The following is a 27,073-nucleotide window of genomic DNA, read 5'->3' on the forward strand; positions in this document are numbered from 1 at the left end:
GAAGATGTTATTTTCTAAAATTGGAGGTAAAATTTACTTCTGTGTATATTATGACAAAGGGCCTTTAGTCTAACTCTTGATCAGGTGCTGGCAACAATACCATACCTCCTTCTCTTTTAAGAGAAATAAGAAAAGTGAAATCTTGTACAAAGAAACCCAGGCCTTTACAACGGGAGCCTGAACAGATGAGGGCGCTGTTGTGAGAATAATGGCCTCAAATGTGATACAACATCCACCCCTGTGTAACACCCACACAACCAATATAGCATGGTCAGCTCTAATGTATAGTGGGTTGTTTGCATGATCCAAATTCTTGAAATGTCACACATATAGATTCAGGTTGCAGACTATAAATGGGATGCATGTGTCTCAAGTCATGTTAAGTCAAGTTGATTTTATTCTCTATAGCCCAATATCATAAACCACAACCTTTCCTGAAGGGGCTTTAAGATCTATATAACACTCTATGCCCTTTGACCCTCAGTTTGAGAAGGGAACCCCACTCAAAAAAAAAAAAAAAAAAAAAAAAAAAAACACTTGAAAAGAAACGGTCTGAAAATTTGTTACATTATCACCTGTGGGGATGAAATGCAGACACCCATAACATAAATTTACAAGTTTGACGTCGTTTTACGATTAGGGTTATGTCAAGGTTAGGCTCATATTAGGGGCAGTGTTTGGTCTGCAGGAAATAAATGTCACTCAGCGTAATTCTGAGACCAAATTCGCGTGCTTATCATCTTCCTAGGAGGTGTGAGGGATATATGTGAAATGATACACAAACTGTATCCATGATTGATTGATGTGACTGGTTCATTATACATAATATCATGCACTATACTACACAAATCAATTATTTTTATATTAATTTTAAGGATACAAGCTAAAACATCACATCTGTTTTTTCCAGTAAATATTGAAGCTGAAAATAAAACCCTATTTGTCATGGAAGAATTCAGAATATTTTTAATTTAATATAATCACATAAGAAAAAAAAAAAAAAAAACACCAGCTCTGTAATCCAGTGTCTTCAAAAATGTAAGAAAATTCAAGATGTTGATATGTGATCTCCCTAATGTATTTTTTTTCTTGTAATTCCAGCTTCACTTACACTGAAAATCCGAACCATATTGTCTCCACACTAACTATTATTACATATTTCCTGTCTGAACCACTGCTCAACTTTGCATATTTGTGGTAACTACTGCTTACATCTGTATTAACATGCTGTATGCTGCATGAGGATTCAGCAATATGAGAATGATAAAGTCAATAACATTCCTGTGTCCCAATAATTTGTTCTTCATTACAGGACTCCAAAACCAAAACCAAATGGCTGAAACAACAGGAGTTTCCAAATATTTTTTTTTTTTGTTGGTATATTAACAAAATGAGACAAAAGAAATTGCAAACAGAAACATATCTCCTTCTTGACAGGACTGCCAAATGCAAAAATGTGTCCTTCAACTGACAGCCATAACAAGACACAAGTGTGTAAACTACAAATGTAAAAGAGAAAAGAAAACATCACCTGTCGTTTTTTTAAGGGTACAGATGACCGGGACCAGATGTTGGAGCTGACCTTAAAAGTGTGAATACTCATTAAACACTTTTATGACTGAACTTGGAATTAGCATGTGTGAGAAAGGAAAGGTTTATGTTTTACTTGTGAGTAAGACATCAAAGAGTTGCAGTTGCTAATGACAGGCCTATGCTTGTCAGAGACACACAATTAGCTGATACATTCACTATAAATATAAAAGGCAGTGCGTGTAAGGCTTATTTGTACTATTCCACAAGACACACATCAGAGGCAGTGGGAAACCTTTGCATCTAATAAGTGCATAGCCTATTGATATCTGTTATACTAGTGATCCACTGAAAGACTTTCATGTGGACCTGTATAGGATTTCAGTGAAGAGAGGAGCACCCCTAAACATAATCCCCACCCCCCTTACAAACCCACCCCTACCTCCAAAAGTCACAACCTCTCCTTCAGACTGCAGTGTCACTTCACAGAGTGTAAACCCATCTCTGGAATTTCAGAGAGGAAGACAAGGAAGAAAATTATGGGACACAGAGTATAAGCTACTTCGTTGGAGAGAGTGAGAAAAAGAGTGAGAGAGACTGTTTTCCTAGAGGAGACTTTCAATTTGTGTTCTGGAAATACATGAAATCCTGTGTGCCCTGTGCAAAGAGACCTGCTCCTGTCTAAGCACCTTAATGAGTATAAGCCCCAGGGTGGAATAATAGCAGCAACCAGAGTCAGCTCCGTGGGAAACACAGCTCTACGGTTGCTTACGTTCACTGCTTGCAGACATGCAGCCTTTCACCTTGGTCGGTGCTCTTTTTCTCCTGCTCCACATCTACTCTGGGCATGCAGACGCCACTAGGTAAGTCATGGTGTTTAATCTTGCATGGTGGGTTACCAGCTTATGATGAACAGAACATATATACTTAAAATTACTACACTGAAGACAGTTTGGGCCACCATCTGTGGCTAAAAAAAGTTTAAGTACTAGTTTCTTCACATGCCTCTACTTTAAGAGGGGCTTGATGAGTAACACAAGCCCCAGTAATTTGCACGAAACATGGTTGTTTTGACTATAATGTACTGTATGTTTACATTTTCCTCTTCCTCTAAAGACTAGACAACACTGTGTCAGCTAAATGTGGCACAGCAACTGCTGATAACTGAAGAGCACCTGTCACACTTAGAGCCTCTTTCCTGTGAGCTATTCTGGTTGATTTCTATCAAGTCTCAGATTCCTCTAGTCCCACTGGAGCCAAGGCTGCTTTTAGGATGCTGCTGCTGACACCTAAACATCTGGGGTATTTAGGACTAAAGTCGAGGTTATGGAAATTGATGACTGGCATTAACGGTAAAGTCAGATATAGATTTGTGGTGCTGAAATTGTCAAAGCGAATGGCATCTTAATGTCCTAATTTAATTTGCAGGTTAAAAATACACATATGCAATGTAATATGTATGTACTGTAGGTTATTTTGAATGCATGTACTGCTTGTTACAAATGAGAATAACTTTACAGTCTTCAATAACTTGACTCATATGAAAATCAAGATTAAAGAGAAAGAAATGGGCTTGTACATAAGGTATCATTGTGAAGTGCAGGAAGTGTATGATTAGTGTGTTTTTCTCCATCTGTAGCTGACATCCTGTCAGCTGGCTGTTGCTCCACGGGGGCCCTGCTTTTATCAGGAAGGGAGTCTTTATGAGGACACAGTGTTTTCTCACCACCACTATCATTAGAGCCATCATTAGGAACACACTGCTTAAAATCTACATTTGGGATAGGTTTAGGAGAATATGATTGTGGTCAAATAGGTTTTATATGAAATGAAAGTGTATTGTATTTGCTTAATGGCGGCATTTGCAGCCGAATGTTTTATGCATTGAATATATTGGACTATATATACTTCTGAGACAGTGAAATTACACATCCTACCTTCTACTTCTGTCTTCCTCTACAAAGACACTACCGACAAGTCCTTACTGGCAACCAACCAGGCGTGTGTCGCTATGGCAGGAGACTGGAGTGTTGCTATGGGTGGAGGAAAAACAGTAGAGGACAGTGTGAGGGTAAGAACAGTTCAAATGACTCAAAACATTAAATTTTCATACCAGTATATTTATTTGCTGTCGGTTAATAGAAATCCTTGATTTTACAAAAAAATACCTCGAAATACAGAGGGAAAATCAACTGGTATCCTATTTGTAAAAGAAATTCCTGTCCAAGAAAATGTGGAGTAAACGACTGTCTAGATTGAAAAACCTTTCTCTGTGGTTTGACAGTAATCCATCATTCTCTAACCAACAATATTTCTGGTGGTATTTTGTTCATGTTAAATGTTTTACCAGCTCAATGTGAGCATGGGTGCAAGCACGGAGAGTGTGTTGGTCCCAACAAATGCAAGTGTTTTCCTGGATACACCGGAAAGACATGTAATCAAGGTGAGTATTAGATGTCTAGTAAATATGAGCCAAGTAATAATAAAAACTTGAAGAAAAGAGGGGGTTTTGCAAGTGAAATAAATAAAGATCATTTAAATTTCCAGATCTGAATGAGTGTGGTCTGAAACCTCGTCCGTGTGAGCATCGCTGCATGAACACCCATGGAAGTTACAAGTGCTACTGCCTCAATGGATACACCTTAATGCCGGACGGATCTTGTGCCAGTGAGTTTCATTGAGCTTCTGTACAAAAAGATGAGCAAAGAGGACAAAACAAAACTTAAAAATCTGCAATTTTGTGTGTTTTTTTGTATGTGCGTGAATATAGATTCCAGGACTTGCTCACTGGCTCACTGTCAGTACGGCTGTGAGGAAGTAGACGGGGAGATTCGCTGCCTGTGCCCCTCTGCAGGCCTGCAACTGGGACAAGATGAAAGGACTTGTGTAGGTGAGGACCCATGAGCACACAATAACAGATTATTAGCAAAGTGATGATATAATGTAAAAAAAAAAAACAAAACAAAAACAAAACATGTCAGAATATGAAATACAGTAACAAACAGGACTGAGCAAGACTTGAGAGTGAAAAATCAGACACAACTATAGCCCTTCTGTCAAACCAAGAACACAGATGGGATAGAGTGGTTTTGGCTGAATTTTTTGGTAGAGTTTTATTTGTCAGTCACACAGACGGTATGTGTTTTCATAATGGGAACAGTCTGCATTATATTGTATTATGTGGGTTTTACATTTTTGGCTTCAAATGGGTTGCAGTTAAATGAAGTCTTGGAAACTACTTAAGATGTGACTGAGCCAAGCTGGCTGATAACAACAGGAAGGCACTGGGTTCGAGGAAATAATAAAAATGATATAACCTACTCATTAGACATACAATAGAAATGTACTTTTGTGAGCTGAGGAATATATATTTGTTGTTTTTAGGAATACATTTGAACCCGAGCAAAACACAGAGGAGAAATCTTTCAGTCTGAAATAATTAGTTAGGATCCCACATTATTGTAGCCCTAGACCTAAAGTTACTTATAGAAAAAGCCTGAATAATAGATAAAGATATTGTAACATCATAAATAGTGGAGAACTTGATCATGTTTGTGATCAGTTGAAAAATAAGTAAAAAGCAAACTGCATGATTGACAAGTCAAAAATATTTTCCACAAATCACAGGCACAGAATGTATATAAAAAATGAGGCTGAATATGGCTTAATTTGGCAGTTTTGTATGTGTTAATTTTTGTCTGAGCAAAGGAGTGAGTGATCACATGGATTATCTCTTTTTCCCTGTTTTCTTCCCTTTCAGATATTGATGAATGTGTTACTGGCAAGAACCTCTGCCCATACAACAGGCAGTGTGTGAACACATTCGGCAGCTACTTCTGCAAGTGCCAGGAAGGCTATGACCTGAAATATGTTGACGGCAAATATGACTGTGTAGGTAAGGTATACAAGTTCCTTTAGGGAAAACATGTATGACCTATTTTGTTCCTAAAGGTACAAATAGGCTTCTTCCAATTCTAGATCTTGATGAGTGTGCAGCCGGCACCCACAAATGCAGCCACCATGCTGTGTGTCTGAACACTCAAGGATCCTACAAGTGCAGGTGCCAGTCTGGCTTCAGAGGCAATGGCTTTGAATGTTCTGGTGAGATCCGAGATCCACTACGGTTACAGTTCTGTGAACTAACCTGTGTTTCCGAACTTTCAAACAAAGATGTTAATCAATCAAAAAGATCCAACAAAAAGATTAGACATTAATTAGGCCTGAGATGCATTAAAATTTCTGACAGGGCAGGAAGAGATTTAGAACGATAAATTTCATCTGGACTTTTAAAATATCAGTCCTGCCAATAGTAGTTTCCTGCTTTCAGACCTTGCTCCTATTTACAGATGTTAGCATGAAAGAGCCACAGATTGAAACCACACTTGTATAAATATGACATTGTACAGAAGCCAGCCTTCTGAGGAAGAAGGGGAAGCACAGGTTGTGTCGTACTCCATGAACCAGGCCCAGTTAATAAGAGGTGATTCCTTATGGGGCCAAATGACACAGAGAGCAAAAACCAGGGGTTTCTCTGCAAATGAAGATACCTTTATTTTTTGTAGTAAAGCCGTTTTTTCAAAGATCGCTGGATGGGGACAAAGGCAGTGCAGATGATTTTCTCAATGGTGAGACTGGGTGGAATCCAAGAGTCTGCTTCGGCTGTTTACACACTTTCCTGCATTCATCCTTCCCTCTTGTCTACTTTACAGAACTGTCACCCTCGCTTAAGGCTGCTAATATTGTCTGTGCACAGAAAATACAGCTTGATATAGGATATGGAATTCTCAGCATGGCCCTGTATATACAGTGCTTGATGATAACTTGCCTGTGCAATGCCTGTGCAGATGCTAATTTAAAACCTGCAGAATTATAATGTAATGCTTGTTTGCATGGAGATACTCTAGTCTGCTGGTTTGTCTTCTTTTGCCCGTATGAATCAGTAAATTGCTTAAAAATGGTAAGTAATTGTAGTAAGTGTTTTAGCAAGAACACCTGCAAAATACATAACATAGGAATTCTGCTAATATACTAGAGCCGTAATTGCACTTCCATATGTGTAATCCACTTCCTCTTCCTGCCTGCAGTAATCCCAGACTCCCAACTGAGGCATGTGGTTCTAGGAGGCAAACCGGAAAATGAAGACATCAAAAACATTATCCCCGAACCAGTAGTGACACCACCTCCTAGGGCCCGCCAGCAGCCTTTTGACTATGATGGAGAAGTCTACATAGGAAGTCCAACTGAGGAAAGACCAGAGCCTGAGTACCCCGAGGAAGAAGAGGAGGAAGAGCAAGAGGAGGACAACCAGCTCAATCCCAGAGGAGATGTTTTCAGTGGGTGTTTTTTCATTTAAACCACTTGTACTTTGTGGCTACCATTCTGGGTGGTCCCTAATGTATTAACCATACACAAGCTAAAATAGGTCCATCTGACTTCTCAGAGATTTGGCCCATGTTTTTATACAGTGTTCAAGTATATTTATGTATTTTTAGTTGGCAGCCAAATGGAGAAAAAAAACCCCAATCATCAGATCCGAGAGAACAAGAACTTGTTGGTTCATGCCTCCTCTCAATCCCAGGCTTCATGACCTGTGACCCTTTTAGACATTTGATATTACCAAGAACACACACTTCCAACTGATTGCACTTCACTTTATTAAGCCTTTTATGACCAGAATAATACAGGGTTGCAACAAGCTTCAACAAGTTTAATGTAGGTATGAAGAACATGAAGGAATGAAGTATGAAGAAAAAGTCCCAGAGTGACTTGCAACATAAAGGAATTTATTTACATTCAGCACCAACATTAAACTTGTTACTTCTAAAGCAGCTTTTTTTTCTGAGAAAATGTCACAGTGGCCCATGTTCTAGTTGTGCAGGGTTTGATTGATTCTGACCAGGTGGTGCTGTTTATGTAAGTGGTTAATGGTTCCATCTTAGTGTCATTTTATATTTTTATTACAGCATGATACTGTACTTTTACACTAGTACTTAGTGAGTGCAACTTTATAAATGTAACATTAACTTACTTTTTAAGACAGGTCTGAAGCCTAAAATTGAGATTATTGTATTTGTATTATTAGACTTTGAAAACATTTGAGGGACCCACAGAAACTGGAATAAAAACCCAAAGAGTTTTAGCAATACGTCACAAATGCTGCTTCTTATCATAAGAAACTGATCTTCTTTTATACCCTTCAGGAAAAAAAATAGAAAGAATTCATAAAATGCTTTTACAAACCTTTTATATTTACTATCTCATGGGAGACTGAACAAGATAAAAATCTATTTTTTTTTTCTGAGTAAAAAATCCTATAAATTATGTTACCTTTCACCACTAATCTTCATCCTTACGGAAACATCTGAGTGTGTAACAACTCAAATAGCAAGAGGAGACAGGCCCCGAGACATCCATCACCTCAGGGGAGGAATTTTACTCCATTGGCATGTGAGAGCCAAGGGATACAACCCATCCTGGGCCAGCTTCCCATCTCCTGGAGATGGGGGGGGTGGAGGGGGGGCTCCAAGCCTTTTATTATGTTTCCCAAAACAGCTGTTGTGCAAACAGACTTGACTCCTAGTAGGGAGGTCTGTCATCAGCACGCTAGCCTTCTTTAACACTAGCCCTCTCTGGCTGAGCAGGTTCAATAACCCCAGCTGTCACTTGTCTGACTTTCTAAGGCAGCTTGCAGTGGGGGTGGTTTGTTGCAACAGCTTGAAAATGCTTGGGGGGCTATATCCTTAAGTTGTAGTTCCATCTGAAGACATGAGTGACAGCAGGGCAGGTCTACACCTGTTGGTTAAAAGCCCCTTTCTGGCTTTTGTTTCATAGGGAAAATCTCCTCACTACATAATTTGACAAGTTTTTAAGATTGCATACTTTAACAACATCCAGTTAAATGGCAGGTTTTAATTTCTTAAGTACAGTTTAGTTTGCTTTGATCATCTGTTACACATGACTCTTAACATTTTTGTTTTTTAACAATATCAAGCTAAAAATTGATGCATTCTTTAACCACAGTATCAGAGGACTTTGAGTCAGTGTTTGGACCTGCCACAGAAGTCAAAGAAATCCATTTAGGTCCAGTTCAGGAGGGTAAGTAAAATGATAATGTATGTATAATGTATGATTGTTTAAAAAAATGACAAGACTATTAAGATCATGTTTGCTTTTGCACTGCAGAGTTCATCATGGACTGCAACTTTGATCAAGGAGCATGTGAGTGGGTCCAAGACAAGTCTGATGACATGGACTGGACTGTAGCATACCATGATGCAGGTAAAAAAAATTATCTAACATAATTGTATAGTTAGGTGCTGGATATTCCCATGCAATTGCTTATTAGAGGTATTTTTTCCAGGTGCTCAGTACTATATGGCCATGAGTGGACTCTTAGGAGAGCAGGAAGAAATAGCCAGACTGAAGTTGCTTCTCAGCGATCGAGCCCAGCAGGGTAGCTTCTGTCTCACCTTTGACTATCGTGTGACGGGCCGTAATGTTGGCACACTCAGAGTGCTGCTGGATAACAACGCCTACCCAGTATGGGAGCAGAGCCAAAGCAAGAACCAGGACTGGCAGACAGAGCTCCTTACTGTAGCCTGGAAAGAAAAGGCCCCAGAAATTGTGAGTCATTCTACAAGACACATAATTGTTGGATTCTACTGTGACTGTAAATAACAATTATTTTATGATAATAACTACATCAAACAGGGAACAAATTACTTTTCTTAAGATTTTGCAGAAAATGCATGACATGTTACACCTAATTGTGCTAAGTCAAATTAAATTAATTGAGTTGACAGGATATTTAAAGTAAAAATTCCATGTTCTTTGCAGATTATATTTGAAGCTCAACGTGGAAGAGGTGTTGGAGGAGAGTTGGGCCTGGACAACGTAGTGCTGACCTCGGGGCCCTGTCAAGAAGATGCTGGCCCGATCTTTTAGGACACCCCGATCAAGTTAAAAATCCTTTCACATCACCATAAGTGACAAAAGGACACAAGGAATTTTATGTCCTGTCCCCTCTATGGTCTCTCCCCTCCAGATTGTTGGAAATGTTCTCTTGTGGCTAAGTCACACACACAGATAAGGATACATGACCTGAAGGGGAGGTTATGCATGCATGTTTACTTTATCACCGTGCTGCTAGATCCATACATCCTGCAACATTTTCTATTGTGACTTTCAAAACAGCCTTTTAAGATACAAACTATCAAGATCTCAGGAAAAGGTGGAAATAACCTTTGTAACAGTATTGTGTTCTCTCTTTTTGTGTGTATGTAATGATGCGTTGCTGAAGTTAAGTAAAAATTATCATTGACATGTAATGTGAATTCTTAAGTGAATTATATACTGAAATTCAAACTTAGGTGACTAAAGTTTTGAAGGCTGGTTAGTTTATTAGATCAGAAGTATCAGTGCATAACTGCTGTAAATTTTGCTGTCATATTATGCTGTACTATTGCATTTAAATTTGTTTTGTTTTTTTCTATAACTGTCTGCATTGTCTTTTTTTAAGTACATCGATCAATTAATCAATCAAAAGTTTATTTATATAGCACTTTACAACAACATGAAGAAGACCAAAGGGCTTTACATCTAAAAACATGATTAAATGATAAGATAGAAACAGTTTAGTCATGTTGTAACTACTTGATCATATATTCTCCAGTATATTTCAGTAAAATATTAAGAAATTTAACATTTACTGGGTAATGGAGGCATATATGATGGTATCCTACATCTACAGTGTTACCACGTAATAAACAGAAAACATATAAATAACACAATACTCACCGATTTGCGTTTTTATACACTGTGTCTATGAGGATTTTACAACCTCTGTAAAGTCACTTTTTGTTTTGAAAAAGTGAAATTAGATTTAGCGGAAAATTCACCATTATTTTTACATGCAAGAGTGAATAGCTTGTGCACTCTTAATTGTTGTCACAAGCTAAGTTGTTTTAATTAGAACCGTGACATATTCATACCTTCAGTGTAGGTAAAAATTTCATCTTTGCCATTTACCAACATCCTTACCCTGGACATCCATGATTTTTGACCCTGGATGCTGGTGGACAAACGTCGCCATCTTGTGGTGATCTATGAGGAAGAAGTATAAAGATATAATTTCTACAACATTCAACAAGGAAGGAAAATCTGGACCAAACGATTCCGGGAAACTCTTTGATATGAAAACCAACGACGTTAGAGAATATAATTTAGCATACAATATTGTAAAAATAAATAAATAAAGGGGAAGACGTTCGCCTGTTACGTAGTACTCGTCTGACCAGATCCAGATCACATGATCCGTCTCTTACCGTGTAGCTCATCGTTAGCTTGTTAGCAGTTAGCTGTGTTAGCATCGAGCCTTGGAGTCTACCAGGAAACGGAGTCCAACCTGACATTATTTTGACCCGGCAAATGCGGGATTCTGTTAAACAAATGCATTAATATATCACGGCGTGACCCTTGTCGATCCAGGAGTCAGATATCAAAAAAATAAGGTACGTTAATAGCGACTTGGCTACGCTAGCCAACTAGTATGTGTTACTGCATTAACCCAACTCCAGCTGTTTCCTTGTTTACCTCTTTAATGTTGTGTCTACTTAAGCTAAGACTAACTAAGCAAACTGAGACATCACAATTCATCTTGCTACTGCGTGCCGCGTTTTTAGAAACATTATATTATGTACGCTGAATGCTACACGCTGAAAGGAACAGCTCAGAAGCAGTGAATTTCATGCTTATTAGCAGAAGAGCTTTGTTATGTTTGGATTTCTGCTTCCCTGTGCTATCGTTAATCAGGAGTTTCATTACTTTACTTTGTCAATCTGTTACAGCTGATTTAACTTGCATAAATGAGTCAACTCATCAACTTGAAAAAAGTGAGCATGTGACCTAGGAAGAGTGTCTACAACACATGATCTGGACAAGTGGAGGTGGAAGCCAAAATCAATCAGGGGTGAGACTAATATCTTGAGTTTCTGCAGCCACAGACACTGACAGTTGCAAAGTTTTATTCCAAACTAATGGTATTATGTTGTGCACTAAACAGTTTCACTAATTGCATTTCTTTAACAGGTCATTTAGTACAAAATTGCTGAACAAACGTGAATAGCCATGACAACAAAGACATCTCTGTTGAAAGTCATTCTGCTGGGTGATGGTGGTGTAGGAAAGAGCTCTATCATGAATCGGTATGTCACGAACAAATTCGATGCACATCTTTTTCACACCATTGGTGTGGAGTTCCTCAACAAAGACCTGGAGGTAGATGGCCACCAGGTTACCCTGCAGATCTGGGACACTGCTGGACAGGAGCGCTTCCGCAGCCTGAGGACTCCATTCTATCGTGGCTCCGACTGCTGCCTGCTTACCTTCAGTGTAGATGATAACCAGAGTTTTCTCAACTTGGGCAACTGGAAGAAGGAGTTCATCTATTATGCAGATGTGAAGGAGCCAGAGAAGTTTCCATTTGTAGTATTGGGCAACAAAGTGGATGTGACAGAGAGGCAAGTGTCTACTGAGGAGGCTCAGCAGTGGTGCCAAGAGAACGGCGATTACCCCTACTATGAGACCAGTGCCAAGGATGCCACCAATGTTGCAGTGGCCTTTGAGGAGGCCGTGCGTAGAGTGCTTGCAATGGATGAAAGAACGGACCACCTCATCCCCACGGACACAGTCAAGCTCCACAGAAAGCCTCGTTCTGCTGCCACTTGCTGTTCATAACATGCAGGAGTTATCATTAACATTACTTTGCTGTTATGTCTGTTATGTGATGAGGCTGTAGGAGTACAATGCTGTAGTAACATATTATTTAAACAAATTATGCTACTGGCTTCATGATTTGTGATTCATGGAAGGTTTCATAAATGCTGAAAAGATTTCTGTTTAAAGAGTGTGAGAGGAAACACTAAATTCATCCCAGTGTAATTACAAATAAACTTGAAAGGACTGATTCTTTGGGTCTAATGTTTAGCCATGATTCAAAGGTCAAGTTTCTGAGGAAAGTAAAGAAAATGAACTACTTGTGAGAAACTAAAAATGTCATTATGTAACAGGTTCCACTTCCCTAAATGTGCCATTCTGTCATAAAGAAGATTCATGACTTCTGTGTACTTGATTATCACAGGGTTTTTAAAATGTGATGACACGGATGAAGTGTTCATGTATTTATCATCAGACATAATTAAAAATAATTTATACATGCCATTAACCTTATTTGTGAGAATTATAAATTAACCAATTCACTATTTTGTGTAACTAACAAACTGAGGCTTATTGTAATTATTGCACCTTTAGGTCTTGTTTGAGCATATATGCATAGATAATGGCTGTATGCTGAAGGCACTGAGGAACAAGACCCACAACAGATAAATAACATGAAGGCAAGTTTAACATGCATGGCATATGGTGTATTTAAGCTTCCTAAAACCTGTTAATTTTGCAACTTGTTGAGAAATAACTCACTTATACTGAGAAGAATATTTCCTTGAGGAAGTTCCAATAAATTTATTGTCATTCCTTGGTACCTCTAGATTTATTGATTTTAAATTGTTTTATTTTTAATGCACTCAAACATTTTTGTATTTACAGTTGAAAACCCCTCCCCACAGCCTATGATTAAAATGATGCACATCCAGATTTCTTATTCAAAGTTGTATTGCTGGTATGTCACTACATAAATAAATCTCCTGAGAATTGTCTTTAAAGTATGGTTTGTTACATCAAAACTAAAGTCGATTCATTATTCCATTGGTTGAAATAACACAGGGCTACAGCAACTACACAAGACTAACCTATACATTTCTATAAATATATATATGAGTTTTGTAGATCTTTATTATTAATTTGCAACAAAACACACCACCAGAAGTAAGAAATGAAGATTTATTAAACCATATTTTACAGAAGAAAAACCTTGAATAGACAATGTACATGTAGAGTGCAGTTTGTTACTGAAGTACAAAGAGGAAACTAAAACATGAAAACTTTCAAACAAGTGTGTTAGGTACAGTGCTGAATATATACAACAAATGGTCACAATGAATCCAGATCCTTTACATTTGAAGTGATTAACTCAGGAGATGTTTCTTGCCGAGAAACTGGACTTTCCTCTCAAATGCTGTCGATCGAATTGGAGCATTGATTTCATAGAATGGATTCATTGCAAACTGAAAGACAGAAAATTTTTTAATTAAAAGATACATAGTTACTCCTTATACCAAGATTTTAAGTAATGTAAAAGCCAGCTTACCTTAATGTATAAATCGTACACGTCATTAAAAAAGTTCTTAATTCCATCTTCTTGTCGTACATCATGCAGCATGATGAATCTTATATGTACGATGAATAATTAAAGAAAATTCAACCTTGCTAATTTAATCCTGTAACATGACTGAAAGTGTTAGTGCATCTGCATCTGAAAGTGAAAGGTGATATTTCAATGTGGTTTGATTATTTAAAAGTGACATAAAGATATTGTATTTGGACCTCAGAACCAGGAACTGAGAATTAACAAGTATTAAATTATAAGAACACAATATTTAACATCTTATGCTGTATCCAAACTAAGAGTCTTAGTCTCTAAAATCATTTGATTACACACGATAATAATAATAATAACTACTTGACATGTCAAATATGTCAACTGATCCTGAGATATAAATATATAGACAGTGATAGTCTTACAGAGACGTTTGTGCCTTGGTACAATAGTTAATATTCTGTATGATATTCTATAAAAACGGAAGAAATTAGTTGAAAAAAGGATATGTCCTGCAGTGACAAAGGCTGAAACAAACCATTCATTGAACTTGTCCACAGTTTTCAAGTACATGTTGTTGGACAGCCACATGTTTTCATCCACTAAATCCAGAGCTGCATGGGCAATGAACTGGTTCAAGTGACGGTGGTCATCCTGCAATAACATTTATCTCATTAAACAACTTGATGAATAAGTAAATGCACCATTATTTGCTATAAGTAAGTGACAGTAATACCACTCACAGAAATGTGACTGTGGTCACATGATACACAGACCGTGCGGTGATAGTAATTAGTGTCTATTGTTGCGTCGGATTTCACTTTTTTTCTCTGTTATTGGATAAGTATGGACGTGGTGGGCTGTATGCTGTGTAATTAAAAGAGCATGATACCTTTGATTCAGGCTTCCCAGCTGGCAAGAACTCCATCTCAAACACGGGGTTGTCGTGATGACCAACCATAACGAAATAAAAACTTCCAGACATCGTTATCCTTTCTTCTATCAAATCGATCTGAAACAAAAGGTAACAGGTAAAATAGCATCAGTCCTTCACATTTTACACCCAAATTATGTGAGCTATTCAGAGGAGAAGCTAACGGCAGCCGCAGCATAAAACAGAAGCTTTGACTTTTGAGACTCTTTACGGGGTTATTGTGATTGTACAACAAAGATACTATGAGTCTAAATATCAAAAATATGTAATGTAAGAAAAGCAAAAACCTCTTTTTATACGGCTACATGGACCTTTGTTTACCTGTCAATTTAGCTTCCTGGAAAAGAGCGAGAGGTCGCAAGATGATGACGACATAGATGAAAGAAAAGTATATGCATCACTTACTTATAAAGTAGAAATAAAATATCATAAATGTACTTCATAAATTAAATTATAGTATACATTTCACCATCATGGATATTTTTCGAAAAAAAATCTAGATTTTCTAAAAAATATATATATGTATATTACGTCATAACTATGCGTCGAGCTTGAGCACAAATATCCGTTGACGATTTAAATGTAGGCACACCTCCTCCTTGAAAGGAACGCAAAGACGCTTGATGGTTTCCCAACAACAACTAATGAAAGTCTCTTTTTGGGATTATTATACATTTAGTTACGAATCAGACTTCGTGACACCCGTTTAACGTTAGGTAAGCACGGTTTAAAAACTGATAACGGATGTGATCGTTCACGTCTAGCTCATTTATGGATGTAGTGTTCTGATGTTGCCCTGTTTCTCTTGTCAGGACCTGTAACTACATACAAGCGACAGTATGTCATCGGCCAAGGAAGATGCGCTGTCTCCAGATGAACTGAGAAAGAGGCTTTATCAGACTTTTAAAAGCAAGGGAGTACTCGATACGCTTAAAGTAAGTCATGTTAATACGCGAATGCATAGTGGTCACAACAGTGGACAAATTCTGCAGCTGTTCTTTTGTATATTCATGGTTTTGTTGTTTTAGTTTCATATCAGCCAACACAGTGGACGCTTATACATCATCCCATACAGTGTAATTCATACCATTACTATAACTGTAACAACCTGATCTGCAGTAACATATTTGAGTGTAAACCAATTGCTAACTGTTATTAGACTGTAATGTTAACGTTTTTTTTTTTTTTTTTGTTTTTTTTTTTTTGTTTTGTTTTTTTTTGCTAAATCAAAAAGTGTTTTTTGTTTGTTTGTTTGTTTTTTGGTTTTTTTTTTGCATATTATCTGAGTGAGTAATAACTAGTATTATAGTATGTTAAAATGTGAGAAAACATCAGATTAGCAGCAATCAAAATGTTTTTGTTTTTTTTCATAGTTTGCTTCAAAAATGTCATTTTTAATCTGTTATATCTTACGTACATGCAGCCTGTGCCGCTACTCATTCTGTTTGTGTGCTGTCTCTTGGCCAGGTCGGTTATTGTAAATGAGAATCAGTTCTCAACTAACTTACCTGGTTAAATAAAGGCTAAATAAAATAATAACACTACTACTACTACTACTACTACTACTACTACTAATAATAATAATAATAATAACAATAATAATAATAATAATAATCATAATAAAACGCGTGGTGTCCAGTTGAGTGGACTTTTTTATAACTCCATAAAAAATAGGTTAATAAAAAAATGTTCAATGACATTGTTTTCTGTCATGCCTAAAGAGGAATAAAAACACTAAGGGAAAAGAAAATCTAGATTAAGGTTCTCATAATTCATGCATGAAAGGGTTAAATATTCAGTCCAGGTTCACTGTAGCCTGAGGTGGTGAAATATAACCTTGTGAAGTACTGTAAAAGTCTGAGTTGCTAATATTCGTGTATCAACAAATTTTTGTGTCTATGTACATTGTGCTATTATCACTCCACTTCATCTCAGAGGTTCAGAGACATGTTTGTGAACAAATTATTCTTGTTTACCTAAATAAAGTCTGTAATAGTCCTTTTAGATTACCCAGAAGGCAAACTGTCATCCAAATGAGCTTCATCTTAAACATCTTCAGAGGAAAAATGCCACATATACAGGAATGCAGCAGTACTTTAAATCTAAAACAATCTTCTGTAAAATCTGACAGAAGCAGTGCCTTATTTGACTTGCTTTACATTCATTTTGCTGATGGCACATGTACTCAAAAGGCTTTATAATGTGTCAGATTCACCAAGTCACACACAGTAGTGGAATAGTCACTGGGAGCATCTTGGGGTTCATTTCATTAAGTTCATTTCATCTTGTGGACAGGGGTCAGGAATCGATCCATCCTTTCTGAGCTTCAGCCGATTCAAATACATCCTACAATATTTATTACAATACCACTGCTCCTTTTATTTTTACTCTTGTGTCCTCATCATTGGATCTGTTTTGGTTTGATTCAGACACAGCTACGTAATCAGCTCATCCAGGAGTTAAAGCACCCACCTTTGACAGGAGGAGGATCATTTCCCAGGCCAGTTCCTATGAAATCTGAGTCCCTTTTGCTCTCAGCCTGTAACAGCATAGTTGCAGATTATCTTCGCAGCTCAGGGTATGAGTACAGCCTGTCTGTATTTCACCCTGAAAGTGGCCTTTGCAAAGACAAGGTGAGCATGAGCATCACATTTGTTGAATTTTAGCATAAAAATTAAATGAACACTCACTGCAAATATAGATACCTGACTCTGATCAGCTGGTATTAATTTTGGCAGATTTTCACAAAAGATGACCTTCTTCAGCTCCTAAAAATCCGCCCAGACTCACCACTATTCAAACTCCTGGTAAATTATCCTGTGATTTCTCTATATGAATGATTCTTCTTTAAATAAGAGGTAATTACAAATAAATTCTGAAGTAACACCACAGTCTCTTTTTTTTCTTTCTTTTTCTAAACAGTCTTCAAACAGAGAAAATGATGATAAAGGTATGTCTACCATTTTCTACTTTTTCGCAAACTGTTTCTTATGCAAGTACTGTGTTTGATATATTTTCTCTTTATCTTACAGGGTTCTTGTTTAGTCTTTTGACACAACTAACACACAGTGGTTACACTCAAGTCTTTTGCCATGATGCAGACACTCAGACAACCCACATGCCTAGTTCTGGAGAGTCGCTTGGTATGATGAATTGATGTTCGAAAATGAATTTTGTGTATTCCACTTGTAATGCATAGGTTTATTGTTTTTTGCTCCTCTTCTGTTCACAGTTGAGAAGATGAAAATGATTGATAAGGAATATGAGAGCTCCAAGTACAGTGGGGAGAAAGGGTTTTCGTTCCAATCCAAAATTGATTCATACAGAAAAGAAATAGAAGGACAGATGGAAGCAGAAATGAAGACAAAGGTATTTCTGCAAAGTCCCACTTGGTACTAAATATTATTTAAATGCTTTAATGCTTCATTGTCATGGTATGTGATTCTGCTTATCATTGTATTTATATTTTTTCTTGACAGATTCAGCATTTTAAAGATGTTGAAATTGCAAAGGTGAAGATGGAAGAAAAAACAAAATTCCACAAAGAATTTAATAAACTTAAACAAGAATTGGAGGAGACTTATGAAATGAAGTCAAAGGCATTGATGGAGCGTGAGAAAAACGCCATTGCTCGGTTACAAAAACAGCAAGAGGTAAATAAATATGTTATTATACTCTGCTCATAAAACAACTTTAGTAAGGCAGACCAGTAGGAGTAATTGTGAGAGGCTTTAAACCAGGCTTTTTAGAGGAATTTCAGCTGGCTTTAATGTGTTTCACTTAAGTATTTCTCTTGCATTAGATTGAAGAAAAAAACATCTACATGCAGAGACAGGCGGTATTGAAAGAAATTGAAACACTGCGGAACCGAGAGAGTGAGCTGAGGTTGAGAACAGAGGCTTTCGAAAAGTAAGAGCACTTTACAGCATTTATAATGAAGTGCTGCTATGATGCTATGTTGTTGGTTATAAAGGAATGGCACTTACTAAAAGTGTGACCACAGGACTTGTCAAATTCATGAGGAGAAAGTCAAGACGACAGGAGAGCTGCTGAGGAGGAGAGAACTGGCAGTGAAGACTCTGGAGGATACATATGACCAGAGGTTGAAGAACGAACTCTCCCGGTATGTTCACTTTTAACCAAATGTCTCACTCACTCTCTGCTTTTAAGGATACTCTCATCATTTGACCAGAGGATGTCACTGTTGTAAAGCCTTGTTTTAATGCAACTATGAAAAGTTTTAAATAGTGAGTTTCTGCTATAATGTTTACTATGATTGTTTTTTATGTGTGTTACTATCACAGGTTAGACCTTTCAATACTGAAAGAAGCATGTTTTTAACGACTGGTCTGTCTTAATGTTTTATTTCATGTTAGATATCAGTTTGAGTTGAAAGAGGAATTTGTCAAGAGAACAGAAAAACTGACAGAAAATGAGACTAGAAACAAAGGTGAGAACTTAAATAATCCTGTGTCAGTCACTAGCTCGCTGTTGTGTCTTTGAGTTAACATCAAACTTTTTTCCCCTCAGTGGAAACTGCTCGCATTCAAAAGGAGGCGGCTGTACTGGATGCCAAAGTAGAAGAGCACAGTAGAGCGTGTTCAGAGCTGAGAAGACTGCAGGTTGGTACTAAATAATACAACTAAATAAAACAAGACATCTTGATTTAATTCACTAATAAATGTGTTTTTCTTTAGTGTAACAATTGATTGTTTTGCTGTATTCATTCATTCAAGAAGCTCCAAGAACATATTTGTCTTATTTAATCAAGATAAACAACATGTGAAACTTATATCTAATGTCCATCCCCAAAAAACATTTTTACTGTCCTTCACTTCCTAATTCAACATATTTACAGGCCGTATAATGTACAGTTATATTGTAGAGAAGTGCCGACATAAGAAAAGGGTAATTACTGTCTTGATAAAATTAGGTTTTCTGTTCCCGTGTCAGCTTCCTTCATGTTTCTTATGTTTTTCACCAGGTGGAGTTGGACACAGCTCATCAACAGGTGTCTCTGCTGAGTGAACAGAAGGAGGTTTTCAGGGAGAGACTTGAGAACATGAGTGACTATTCCAGTTTGAAAAGGGAGAAAACAGAGCTGCAGGGGCAGCTACGGCTGCTAAAGAAACAGCTGGAGGAGGCCCATGAGGAGAACCGACTTCTCCGTGCAGGTGAGGAGCGACTGGTTCTCCCTCCCAGGAGTCATTGTGGGCTGTTGTTTACCTCCCTGAAAATCATAAAAATAGGATTTGTTTGTAATATTATTGTGTGCTATATTAGTATTTTTTTTTTCCTTCAAACTAATTAAAAGCCGGTTCTTTGCTGCATTTGCAGCACTTGGGCTTGTGCACAATGTAATCTATTGGGAGATGCAGTGTAGCGTGAATCATTCATGCTAGTCTGTCCCACTGTTTCTGGCTCAGCTGAGTCTTTTTCAGTGTGTCTTGCCTGCCAATGCTGGGCCTTTTGTCGTGCGTTTTGCACACAACTCTCTGAGGAGAAACCAGGGGGTGAAAAGTGGAGTGAAGAGGAGCATAGACAGAGGCCTCTCTTTACCCATGGCAGCGAACCAACATTTTCCATCTCTCTGAGGGATGCAGTATTCTTCCTGTTCAAGGATGTGGCAAGGGACCACTGTGCATCTTTCATTTATCACTAACAAAGGCCAGCACAATAGTACAAACCCCTAGGTCCTGTATTTTGATACAAGCCAGATTCCTGCCATAAACCAGAGCATTAAAAAAACATCCTAAATCAAAATGTCAGCCAGTGCTGTTTTATCAGATCGCTCCTCTGCTGAAATAGGAAATACAACAGTACTGACAGAAAGGTCTATCTTTTCGCTTTTGCTTTGACTATGATGACCTTTTGCAGATTTGGGCAGACCATCTAAAGAGCAACTGGCTTTGCAGCTGGAGCTTCAGAGGCTGCAGAATGCTCGCAGGCTCGATGTGGAAGAATTTGACAACCAGAAACAGGTGCTGCAGGCTCAGCTCCAGAGTGAGGTCAGTCACATCACATCCTCTTGCTGAGTGTGGGAAACCATGCTGTAAGCTTTTTTTCTCTGCAGTTGTGTCTCACCTTTGAGAATTGCTTGTGCAATTCAGGTTTGCCCCCGGATCTGTGTGTCTGTGCAGAGTGATTTTCTGTATAATGTCCTGTGTGCTGTGCTGTGCAGGTGGAGCGTTGTGCTCAGCTTCAAGCCCAGGTTATTGAATATGAGGAGAAGTCCCAGTGGATGAGCAATCATGTTGATGACATCAAGATGCAACTTCGCCAAACTCAGCAAGGTATTCCATGTCTTACCTTTGAGTCTTTTCTCATTAGTGAAGTCCCTTTGAAACCTTTGTGTTTTCTGTAATTCTCTAATTATGTATGTTAGAGATAACTATACATAATTTGTTGTTTTTTAGAGACTAGCTGTCTTTCTTGAGTAGAACAATTGTAACAACTTTATATATTTTTTTAATAGATTTAAGAAATGCTTCCTTTATTTAATTATGACAGAATTTTATCAGACACAAGAAAGACAGTTGTGTTTCAATAGTAACACCTAGATCCCTAGATGTAACCTAGTTGCATGTTTAAACATTTTTTTCTGGTCTGTGATCTTTTATGGTGGTTGTTCTTCTGTATTAGTGCTCAACTCTCCTGTGGTTTGCTTTTCGCTTCCTTTCCCCCTTTTGTGTGGTCCATCTCATGTTGGCAGCTCTTGAAAATGAAGTGCTGCGTAACCCCAAACCCTCTCTTGTTGATCGTTCCGTACTGGAGCTCAGTGCTGACAAGCTGGTTCCCCCAGACATCTATGTGGACAGAGCGGTACTCAACTCCAGGGTGGGTTATGGTGTTTGTGAACCAGGTTCCCCCTCACAAGGACATAAGTTCCATTGGAGTGATTCTCCAGATTCGGATATGGAGCTGGTGGCTGAAGCCAAGGCTCGGATTCAGGAGCTGCAGAGGGAAGCGGAGACGTTGGAGGAAGCTTACAGGACCTACCAACAGAGGGCAGTGATCTCCACCATTTCACACATGCTTCTCCCAAGACCTCTCTCTCCGCAGCTGGCACATCCTTCACATCACCCTGACCCCCCCCTGAGAAAACAGCACAGATTTCACCCTTCACAAACTACCAGAACCCCATCCAGAAAAGCCTTACACCCTGAAATTCCCAACCAGCCGAAGGTGGCCTTTTTAGAGTACCCAGCTCAGCCCAAGTCCTCCCAGTTTTCAACTGACCATGGTCTCCATTCACTGACTGAGCCTCTGTTTGCAAGAGATGGACATTTGGAGGATGAGGCCCCCGCTCCATCCAGGCGTATGTCTTCCTCTCAGCATTCACCCTCCAGGAAAAAGCTTCAAACAAACAGTACAGGAGGTACATTGTGACACATTCACACCACCCTCAACACATTATCTTTTTATATATATATATATATATATATATATATATACACACACACACATATATATAGATATAGATATATAGATATATAGATATATAGATATAGATATATATATACAGGGTGGGGAAGCAAAATTTACAATGAACATTTAGTTGTTTTTTCTCAGCAGGCACTACGTCAATTGTTTTGAAACCAAACATATATTGATGTCATAATCATACCTAACACTATTATCCATACCTTTTCAGAAACTTTTGCCCATATGAGTAATCAGGAAAGCAAATGTCAAAGAGTATGTAATTTGCTGAATGCACTCGTCACACCAAAGGAGATTTCAAAAATAGTTGGAGTGTCCATAAAGACTGTTCATAATGTAAAGAAGAGAATGACTATGAGCAAAACTATTACGAGAAAGTCTGGAAGATACTATTAAAGAAGAATGGGAGAAGTTGTCACCCGAATATTTGAGGAACACTTGCGCAAGTTTCAGGAAGCGTGTGAAGGCAGTTATTGAGAAAGAAGGAGAACACATAGAATAAAAACATTTTCTATTATGTCAATTTTCTTGTGGCAAATAAATTGTCATGACTTTCAATAAACTAATTGGTCATACACTGTCTTTTAATCCCTGCCTCAAAATATTGTAAATTTTGCTTCCCCACCCTGTATATACAATTTTTGAATCTTCAGCTGATGTGCAGGCCGATGAATGACTTGTATGTATATGTTTGTTTTTATACCTATTTAATAACAACAAACAAGACCTAAAATTGCTGAACACTATGATTATATTAACTGTGTTATGTAACATCGGAGTGGAATCATGTTTAAATGGGTTTATGCTGTGTTCTATCTGCAATGCACAAGTGCATGAAAAAAACTAAATATAGAAAGTTAAGAATGTAAAATACATTTTTAGTGCACTCGATAACAGCTTTAATCAGAATATATCAGCACCTCTTTGTTTCTCAGAGAATGAAAACCTGCAAATGCATCTATTTATTTTTTGTTTACTGGTTGATGCTAATTTACCTCAAAATGGGATTTAATCAGGTCAGTTAAACAGTCTGTCACATCATATCCAACCTAAAAATTCTGTCTCTTCCTTGACAGCCCTGGCTCCTGACCTAGGGCTCCCCAGTGCCTCCTGCCATGAGGTGGTGACCTCAGGTGACTTTTTATCTGAACTCAGTCCACCTCGCAGTCCTCAGCTAAGGAGCACAGCGCGAGACCCATCCAGGTACCATCTGGCATTGTCTTAGCAAGGACACTACAACTTTTCAATACATTTTACTATAGTACAACCAATGCATATTCCTTCTTCTTTCCTTTAGTGCACCAAAGCCTGCCTTCTCCAGCTCAGAGTCTTCTCCACAGCCGGAGAAGATAAGCCTAGATGATCTCACAGAGAATTTGCCAGGTTTTTTCCTTCTTTTTGTTCATGATCCCATTATTATATGTTGATACTGTAGATATAAAACTGCTGAAGGTAATTATGGCTGATATTTCCACCAGTCACGTCACTGAATAGGCTAAAGTTCCCTCAGAATTCATCGTACTTCCTATTTATGATCTACGGCGTGTAGATTTTGTATTGTTTATAACGTGCACAACAAAAGGCAGATTGTTCTCTCGTGACTAGTGAGTACACAATTCTTTTTTTGACAGGTTTGAATTATGCTACTTATTGGTTGCTTAATATTATATCAATTGTACCTGTAGTATTTAGCCTGTGTGCGGTAGTTTCAGCAGTTTCAGTGGAGCCTGGAGGAGGGGAGTGGAGTGGAGTGGAAAGGAGTTTAGAGGAGAAGAAAAGAGGAAGACAGGAGTGGAGAGTGTAGGAGAGGAGAACAGAGGGAGAGAGAAAAGAGATTTAGTGAGTTAGTGAGAGACAGTGGTCAGAGTGTACTGTATACACAACTACACACTGTGCTACAGTTCTCACAGTTACACTCTTTTGTAAATCCACAGATGTTCTCTGCAGTGGCTATGATTTTTATTGTTTGTGCTTGTTTAGCATTTGTTCAGTCATTAAATAGAAGTAGTTAGATATGCTGGTGTTGTTATATGATAAACATTTAGTTATGTGCATTTCACAATATGTAGTGTATTAGCCTGGGAACAGTAAGTCTGTATCTATTATGATTTGTTGGTGTTTGTTGTGTCAGAATTTACAAGCACCTCTTATAAACAATCATTTCCTCCCCAATAATAATTTTCTGGTGCTGCCACTGTCTACAGGCAACTTCTAATCCACTCACATGTTACATTTTCATTGTTTTGTTTTTTTTTACTTTGTTTATGAGAAATGACAAATCCACCTTCCAGGACCGGGGATTTTTCCTGTTGTGCCTCAAGCCTTGAAGCTTTGACTGTATCCTGTGATGAACAACCTTTCACCACACAATGTATTTTCTGTTTTTACGCCCACAGCACTTGACATCAGGGTGCAGAATTGCATGAAGTGTCGTATGTAATTTAATCAGTTTATATGTACCCTATATGTCCTCTTGTTGTCACAAATTGTGATGCAGTTATGTATCACCATATTATTTTCCACATCATTAAAAAAAAAAAAAAACACTGTAAGAAATGGAGAATATCAACGAGGCAGGGTTTAGATTTTGGACTGGCTGTTTGTTAATGAGTGTGACTGGTCTCCAGAGTGTCCTTTCAGTGGACCCGCACAATGGTGAAGATGAAGGGCAGCTGATTATGTATTCTGTGCTGGTCCTCTGGCCCTGTTGCATTATGGTGGAGCATAAAAGATCTCTTTGTGCATGTCTCCCTCCAGAGCACAGCCACATTCCAGAGCTTCTCCTGGACACTGCCGTCCCTCTCTCTGAGGAGGCCCCTGACGGCCCTGCTGTCCCCCGCCTACAGACTCCGCAGGACCTCCCTGAAGCCCCAGCAGACATGAAGGGCCAGGAGGGTGAGTCGTTTGTCCCCCATTACTGAAAATCATGGTTGAGCTCATGTGACAAGAATGGCTACTTCCCCAAGCCATTCTTATCAACGTTCAATGTCATTTCTGGTATTGCATCTATTCTAGAGTTCATACTGACGGCTCATCTGAATCATGTCATTTACATATATATCATTTTTGTTTAGTCTCACAACCATCAGGTGAGTCTGCCAAAGAGGAAGAAGCTGAAGATGAGGAGCAAAAGTGGGAAAGGGAGAGAAGAGAAAGGCAAGAACGAAGGCAGCGAGAACAAGAAGAAGCACGAGAGAGGGAGCAACAAGAACTCAAAAGACTGGAGGAAGAGATGGTAGTTATTTTGTTGCACGATTTATATCAACCGATGTGTGTGTGTGTGTGCAGTGTGTTGACAGTGATTGAATCTGTCTGTCCAGCTTTCGCAACAGGTGGAACAAACGAGTCTGGAAGAGGAGGATGTGGGAGCTGAAAAAGGTGGAGGTGAGAAGGAGCCAGAAGTAGAGAATGATGGAAAGGAGTCTAAAGTAGAAAATCCATTGGAGAAATACATGAAGATGGTCCTGGAGGCCAGAGAAAAGCAGCATGCACGAGTGAGTAGCACCACATTCACTGGAACAAACAGCTGCCTGTTTTTATTTTCATTCTTCTTTCTGACTGTGTAGATGTGGAGTTTTCTCATTTTCTATTTTTATTACAGAGTCCTGGAGAAGAGGCAGAACATACAAGCCCAGAGCCAAAGAGTTTGTTTGAAGAGAAGGATGACAGGTAATGTGAAACCAGTGACATTTGATTTAGATTTTCTTTACAATGCGTCAGATTGAAAAGATGTTATTGTTTAAGAGCGTTTAGTAATTATAAAAAGATTTCATACGTTATTCTTCTAGAATTTTAAAGATGATTGAGACATCTATTTTTTTCCTGCTACTTAAGCCTCTCACTAATTAACATGTCCTTATTTCTGCAGCATTGCAGCATTTTCACAGAAGGATGAAGATGATGAATTCTGGTAGAGTGATTGTCCCTCAGGAGCCTCAACCAACCAGTGAATTTTTACAAGACTCTAATTTTGCACTGTTCTAACAAGTGTGGATCATTTGCTTAGACTGTTTTTAAAATTATGACATGATTTTGTAGGCACATTTTTAGCATAAATAAATAAAATGTGAAGAAAGAAAAAAAAATCCACAAGCGTTTTTTTTTATTACATTTTATTTTCATAAAAAAAGGTCAACAGGCCGGTCTGTGTAACATCATAAATGGGTTTCCAGTCAGACAGGATGCTGGATTGTTGTCTTCCTGGTGATTGATAGATAGCCTTTGCTCTTTAATTTTTGGTTCATTCGACAGGACACACAGCATAAAAGGATGAAATGTGATGTACAACAGCTTTATGTACATCTTTTTTTGCTCGATCACTGTAAACCTGTGGCAGTTTCTCATGTAGAGCACATATCAAGTTCTGCGCCACAGTATGTCATACACTGTTTATGAAACACTGTAAAATAAGTGGCAATGGTATCCATACTTTGGCTAAATTAAGATAGCCATACAAGTATTATATGTGTGGTGTTACAAGTACTTGTTATTGTAAAGTTTGTATGAGGAGTTAAGCATTCATAATTTGAGGAAGCCCTTGACATTCATAGAAAACAAAGGTACAGTATACTATCAGGCAACAAAGTAATATAGGATTCATATACTTTTGAATATAAGAAACTAAAAACATCTATCACTACACAGCTACATTCTTAAATGGATTAATTTTTACGCAGTTAGAAAACAAAAAGCAAAAGGGCAAACACTGCCTACTACTGATGTCAGTATACATGACTGTACATCACTTGTCACTGTACAAACAGTTGTGTTCATGCAGCAAAGAAACATCAAGTTATCTCTGTAACTCAACTAAAAGAAATAAGATTACATGAGTAATTATGTCAGCATGTGACAATTTCACATCAAAAACAGATGCAATTTTAAAAAAATCAAAA

At 38.1% G+C, this 27,073-nt stretch overlaps 4 protein-coding genes across 8 annotated transcripts; 3 read left to right on the forward strand and 1 right to left on the reverse strand.

The window, feature by feature from the left end:
* The first annotated feature begins 2,084 nt into the window (after positions 1-2,084).
* egfl6 (EGF-like-domain, multiple 6) lies at positions 2,085-10,021 on the forward strand. Of its 2 annotated transcripts, XM_030124145.1 has the most exons (13): positions 2,085-2,393; positions 3,495-3,601; positions 3,881-3,973; positions 4,078-4,197; positions 4,301-4,420; positions 5,291-5,425; positions 5,509-5,631; positions 6,093-6,155; positions 6,615-6,863; positions 8,551-8,625; positions 8,713-8,808; positions 8,891-9,153; positions 9,367-10,021. In XM_030124145.1, the coding sequence occupies exons 1-13, from the start codon at positions 2,320-2,322 to the stop codon at positions 9,472-9,474; spliced, it is 1,626 nt and encodes a 541-aa protein (XP_029980005.1). In that variant the 5' UTR covers positions 2,085-2,319; the 3' UTR covers positions 9,475-10,021. The 2 variants fall into 2 exon arrangements, with proteins under 2 accessions (XP_029980005.1, XP_029980006.1); XM_030124146.1 differs by lacking the exon at positions 6,093-6,155.
* Positions 10,022-10,747: 726 nt separating this feature from the next.
* On the forward strand, positions 10,748-13,241 carry rab9a (RAB9A, member RAS oncogene family). Its single transcript, XM_030125399.1, has 3 exons — positions 10,748-11,039; positions 11,376-11,497; positions 11,617-13,241. The coding sequence occupies exon 3, from the start codon at positions 11,656-11,658 to the stop codon at positions 12,262-12,264; it is 609 nt and encodes a 202-aa protein (XP_029981259.1). The 5' UTR covers positions 10,748-11,039; positions 11,376-11,497; positions 11,617-11,655; the 3' UTR covers positions 12,265-13,241.
* Positions 13,242-13,411: 170 nt separating this feature from the next.
* Positions 13,412-15,148, reverse strand: trappc2 (trafficking protein particle complex subunit 2). Of its 2 annotated transcripts, none has more exons than XM_030125400.1 (5): positions 15,057-15,148; positions 14,694-14,813; positions 14,311-14,455; positions 13,793-13,878; positions 13,412-13,709 (listed from the first exon to the last, which is right to left on the reverse strand). In XM_030125400.1, exons 2-5 carry the CDS (start codon positions 14,784-14,786, stop codon positions 13,611-13,613), a joined length of 423 nt encoding a protein of 140 aa, XP_029981260.1. In that variant the 5' UTR covers positions 14,787-14,813; positions 15,057-15,148; the 3' UTR covers positions 13,412-13,610. The 2 variants fall into 2 exon arrangements, with proteins under 2 accessions (XP_029981260.1, XP_029981261.1); XM_030125401.1 differs by having other exon boundaries at positions 15,047-15,079.
* A 157-nt stretch (positions 15,149-15,305) lies between these two features.
* Positions 15,306-27,059, forward strand: ofd1 (OFD1 centriole and centriolar satellite protein). 3 transcript variants are annotated; one of them, XM_030125394.1, is made up of 23 exons: positions 15,306-15,451; positions 15,548-15,670; positions 17,165-17,368; positions 17,474-17,542; positions 17,658-17,685; positions 17,768-17,878; positions 17,968-18,104; positions 18,215-18,388; positions 18,538-18,644; positions 18,739-18,858; positions 19,112-19,185; positions 19,266-19,357; positions 19,720-19,909; positions 20,613-20,743; positions 20,917-21,028; positions 21,448-22,113; positions 23,255-23,381; positions 23,476-23,561; positions 24,936-25,073; positions 25,253-25,413; positions 25,499-25,672; positions 25,780-25,847; positions 26,047-27,059. In XM_030125394.1, the coding sequence occupies exons 2-23, from the start codon at positions 15,575-15,577 to the stop codon at positions 26,090-26,092; spliced, it is 3,111 nt and encodes a 1,036-aa protein (XP_029981254.1). In that variant the 5' UTR covers positions 15,306-15,451; positions 15,548-15,574; the 3' UTR covers positions 26,093-27,059. The 3 variants fall into 3 exon arrangements, with proteins under 3 accessions (XP_029981254.1, XP_029981256.1, XP_029981255.1); XM_030125396.1 differs by having other exon boundaries at positions 17,474-17,527; positions 17,646-17,685; positions 26,047-26,119; XM_030125395.1 differs by having other exon boundaries at positions 15,306-15,447; positions 26,047-26,119.
* The last annotated feature ends 14 nt before the right edge of the window (positions 27,060-27,073 follow it).

The sequence above is a fragment of the Sphaeramia orbicularis genome, chromosome 21 (genome assembly GCF_902148855.1).
Source record: "Sphaeramia orbicularis chromosome 21, fSphaOr1.1, whole genome shotgun sequence".
In the NCBI taxonomy this organism is placed as follows: domain Eukaryota; kingdom Metazoa; phylum Chordata; class Actinopteri; order Kurtiformes; family Apogonidae; genus Sphaeramia; species Sphaeramia orbicularis.

Excerpts from the sequence above, each read along its gene's own strand:
- rab9a (XM_030125399.1), top strand. The coding sequence starts at position 11,656 with ATGACAACAAAGACATCTCTGTTGAAAGTCATTCTGCTGGGTGATGGT.
- ofd1 (XM_030125394.1), top strand. The coding sequence starts at position 15,575 with ATGTCATCGGCCAAGGAAGATGCGCTGTCTCCAGATGAACTGAGAAAG. Across the intron at positions 17,686-17,767 it reads CAGAGAAAATGATGATAAAG|GGTTCTTGTTTAGTCTTTTG; the intron begins GTATGTCTACCA and ends TTTATCTTACAG. Across the intron at positions 18,105-18,214 it reads AAGCAGAAATGAAGACAAAG|ATTCAGCATTTTAAAGATGT; the intron begins GTATTTCTGCAA and ends TTTTCTTGACAG.
- trappc2 (XM_030125400.1), bottom strand. The coding sequence starts at position 14,786 with ATGTCTGGAAGTTTTTATTTCGTTATGGTTGGTCATCACGACAACCCC. Across the intron at positions 14,456-14,693 it reads CTGGGAAGCCTGAATCAAAG|GATGACCACCGTCACTTGAA; the intron begins GTATCATGCTCT and ends ATGTTATTGCAG. Across the intron at positions 13,879-14,310 it reads AGCCTTTGTCACTGCAGGAC|ATATAAGATTCATCATGCTG; the intron begins ATATCCTTTTTT and ends TATTCATCGTAC.
- egfl6 (XM_030124145.1), top strand. The coding sequence starts at position 2,320 with ATGCAGCCTTTCACCTTGGTCGGTGCTCTTTTTCTCCTGCTCCACATC. Across the intron at positions 8,809-8,890 it reads TGTAGCATACCATGATGCAG|GTGCTCAGTACTATATGGCC; the intron begins GTAAAAAAAATT and ends TATTTTTTCCAG. Across the intron at positions 9,154-9,366 it reads AAGAAAAGGCCCCAGAAATT|ATTATATTTGAAGCTCAACG; the intron begins GTGAGTCATTCT and ends TGTTCTTTGCAG.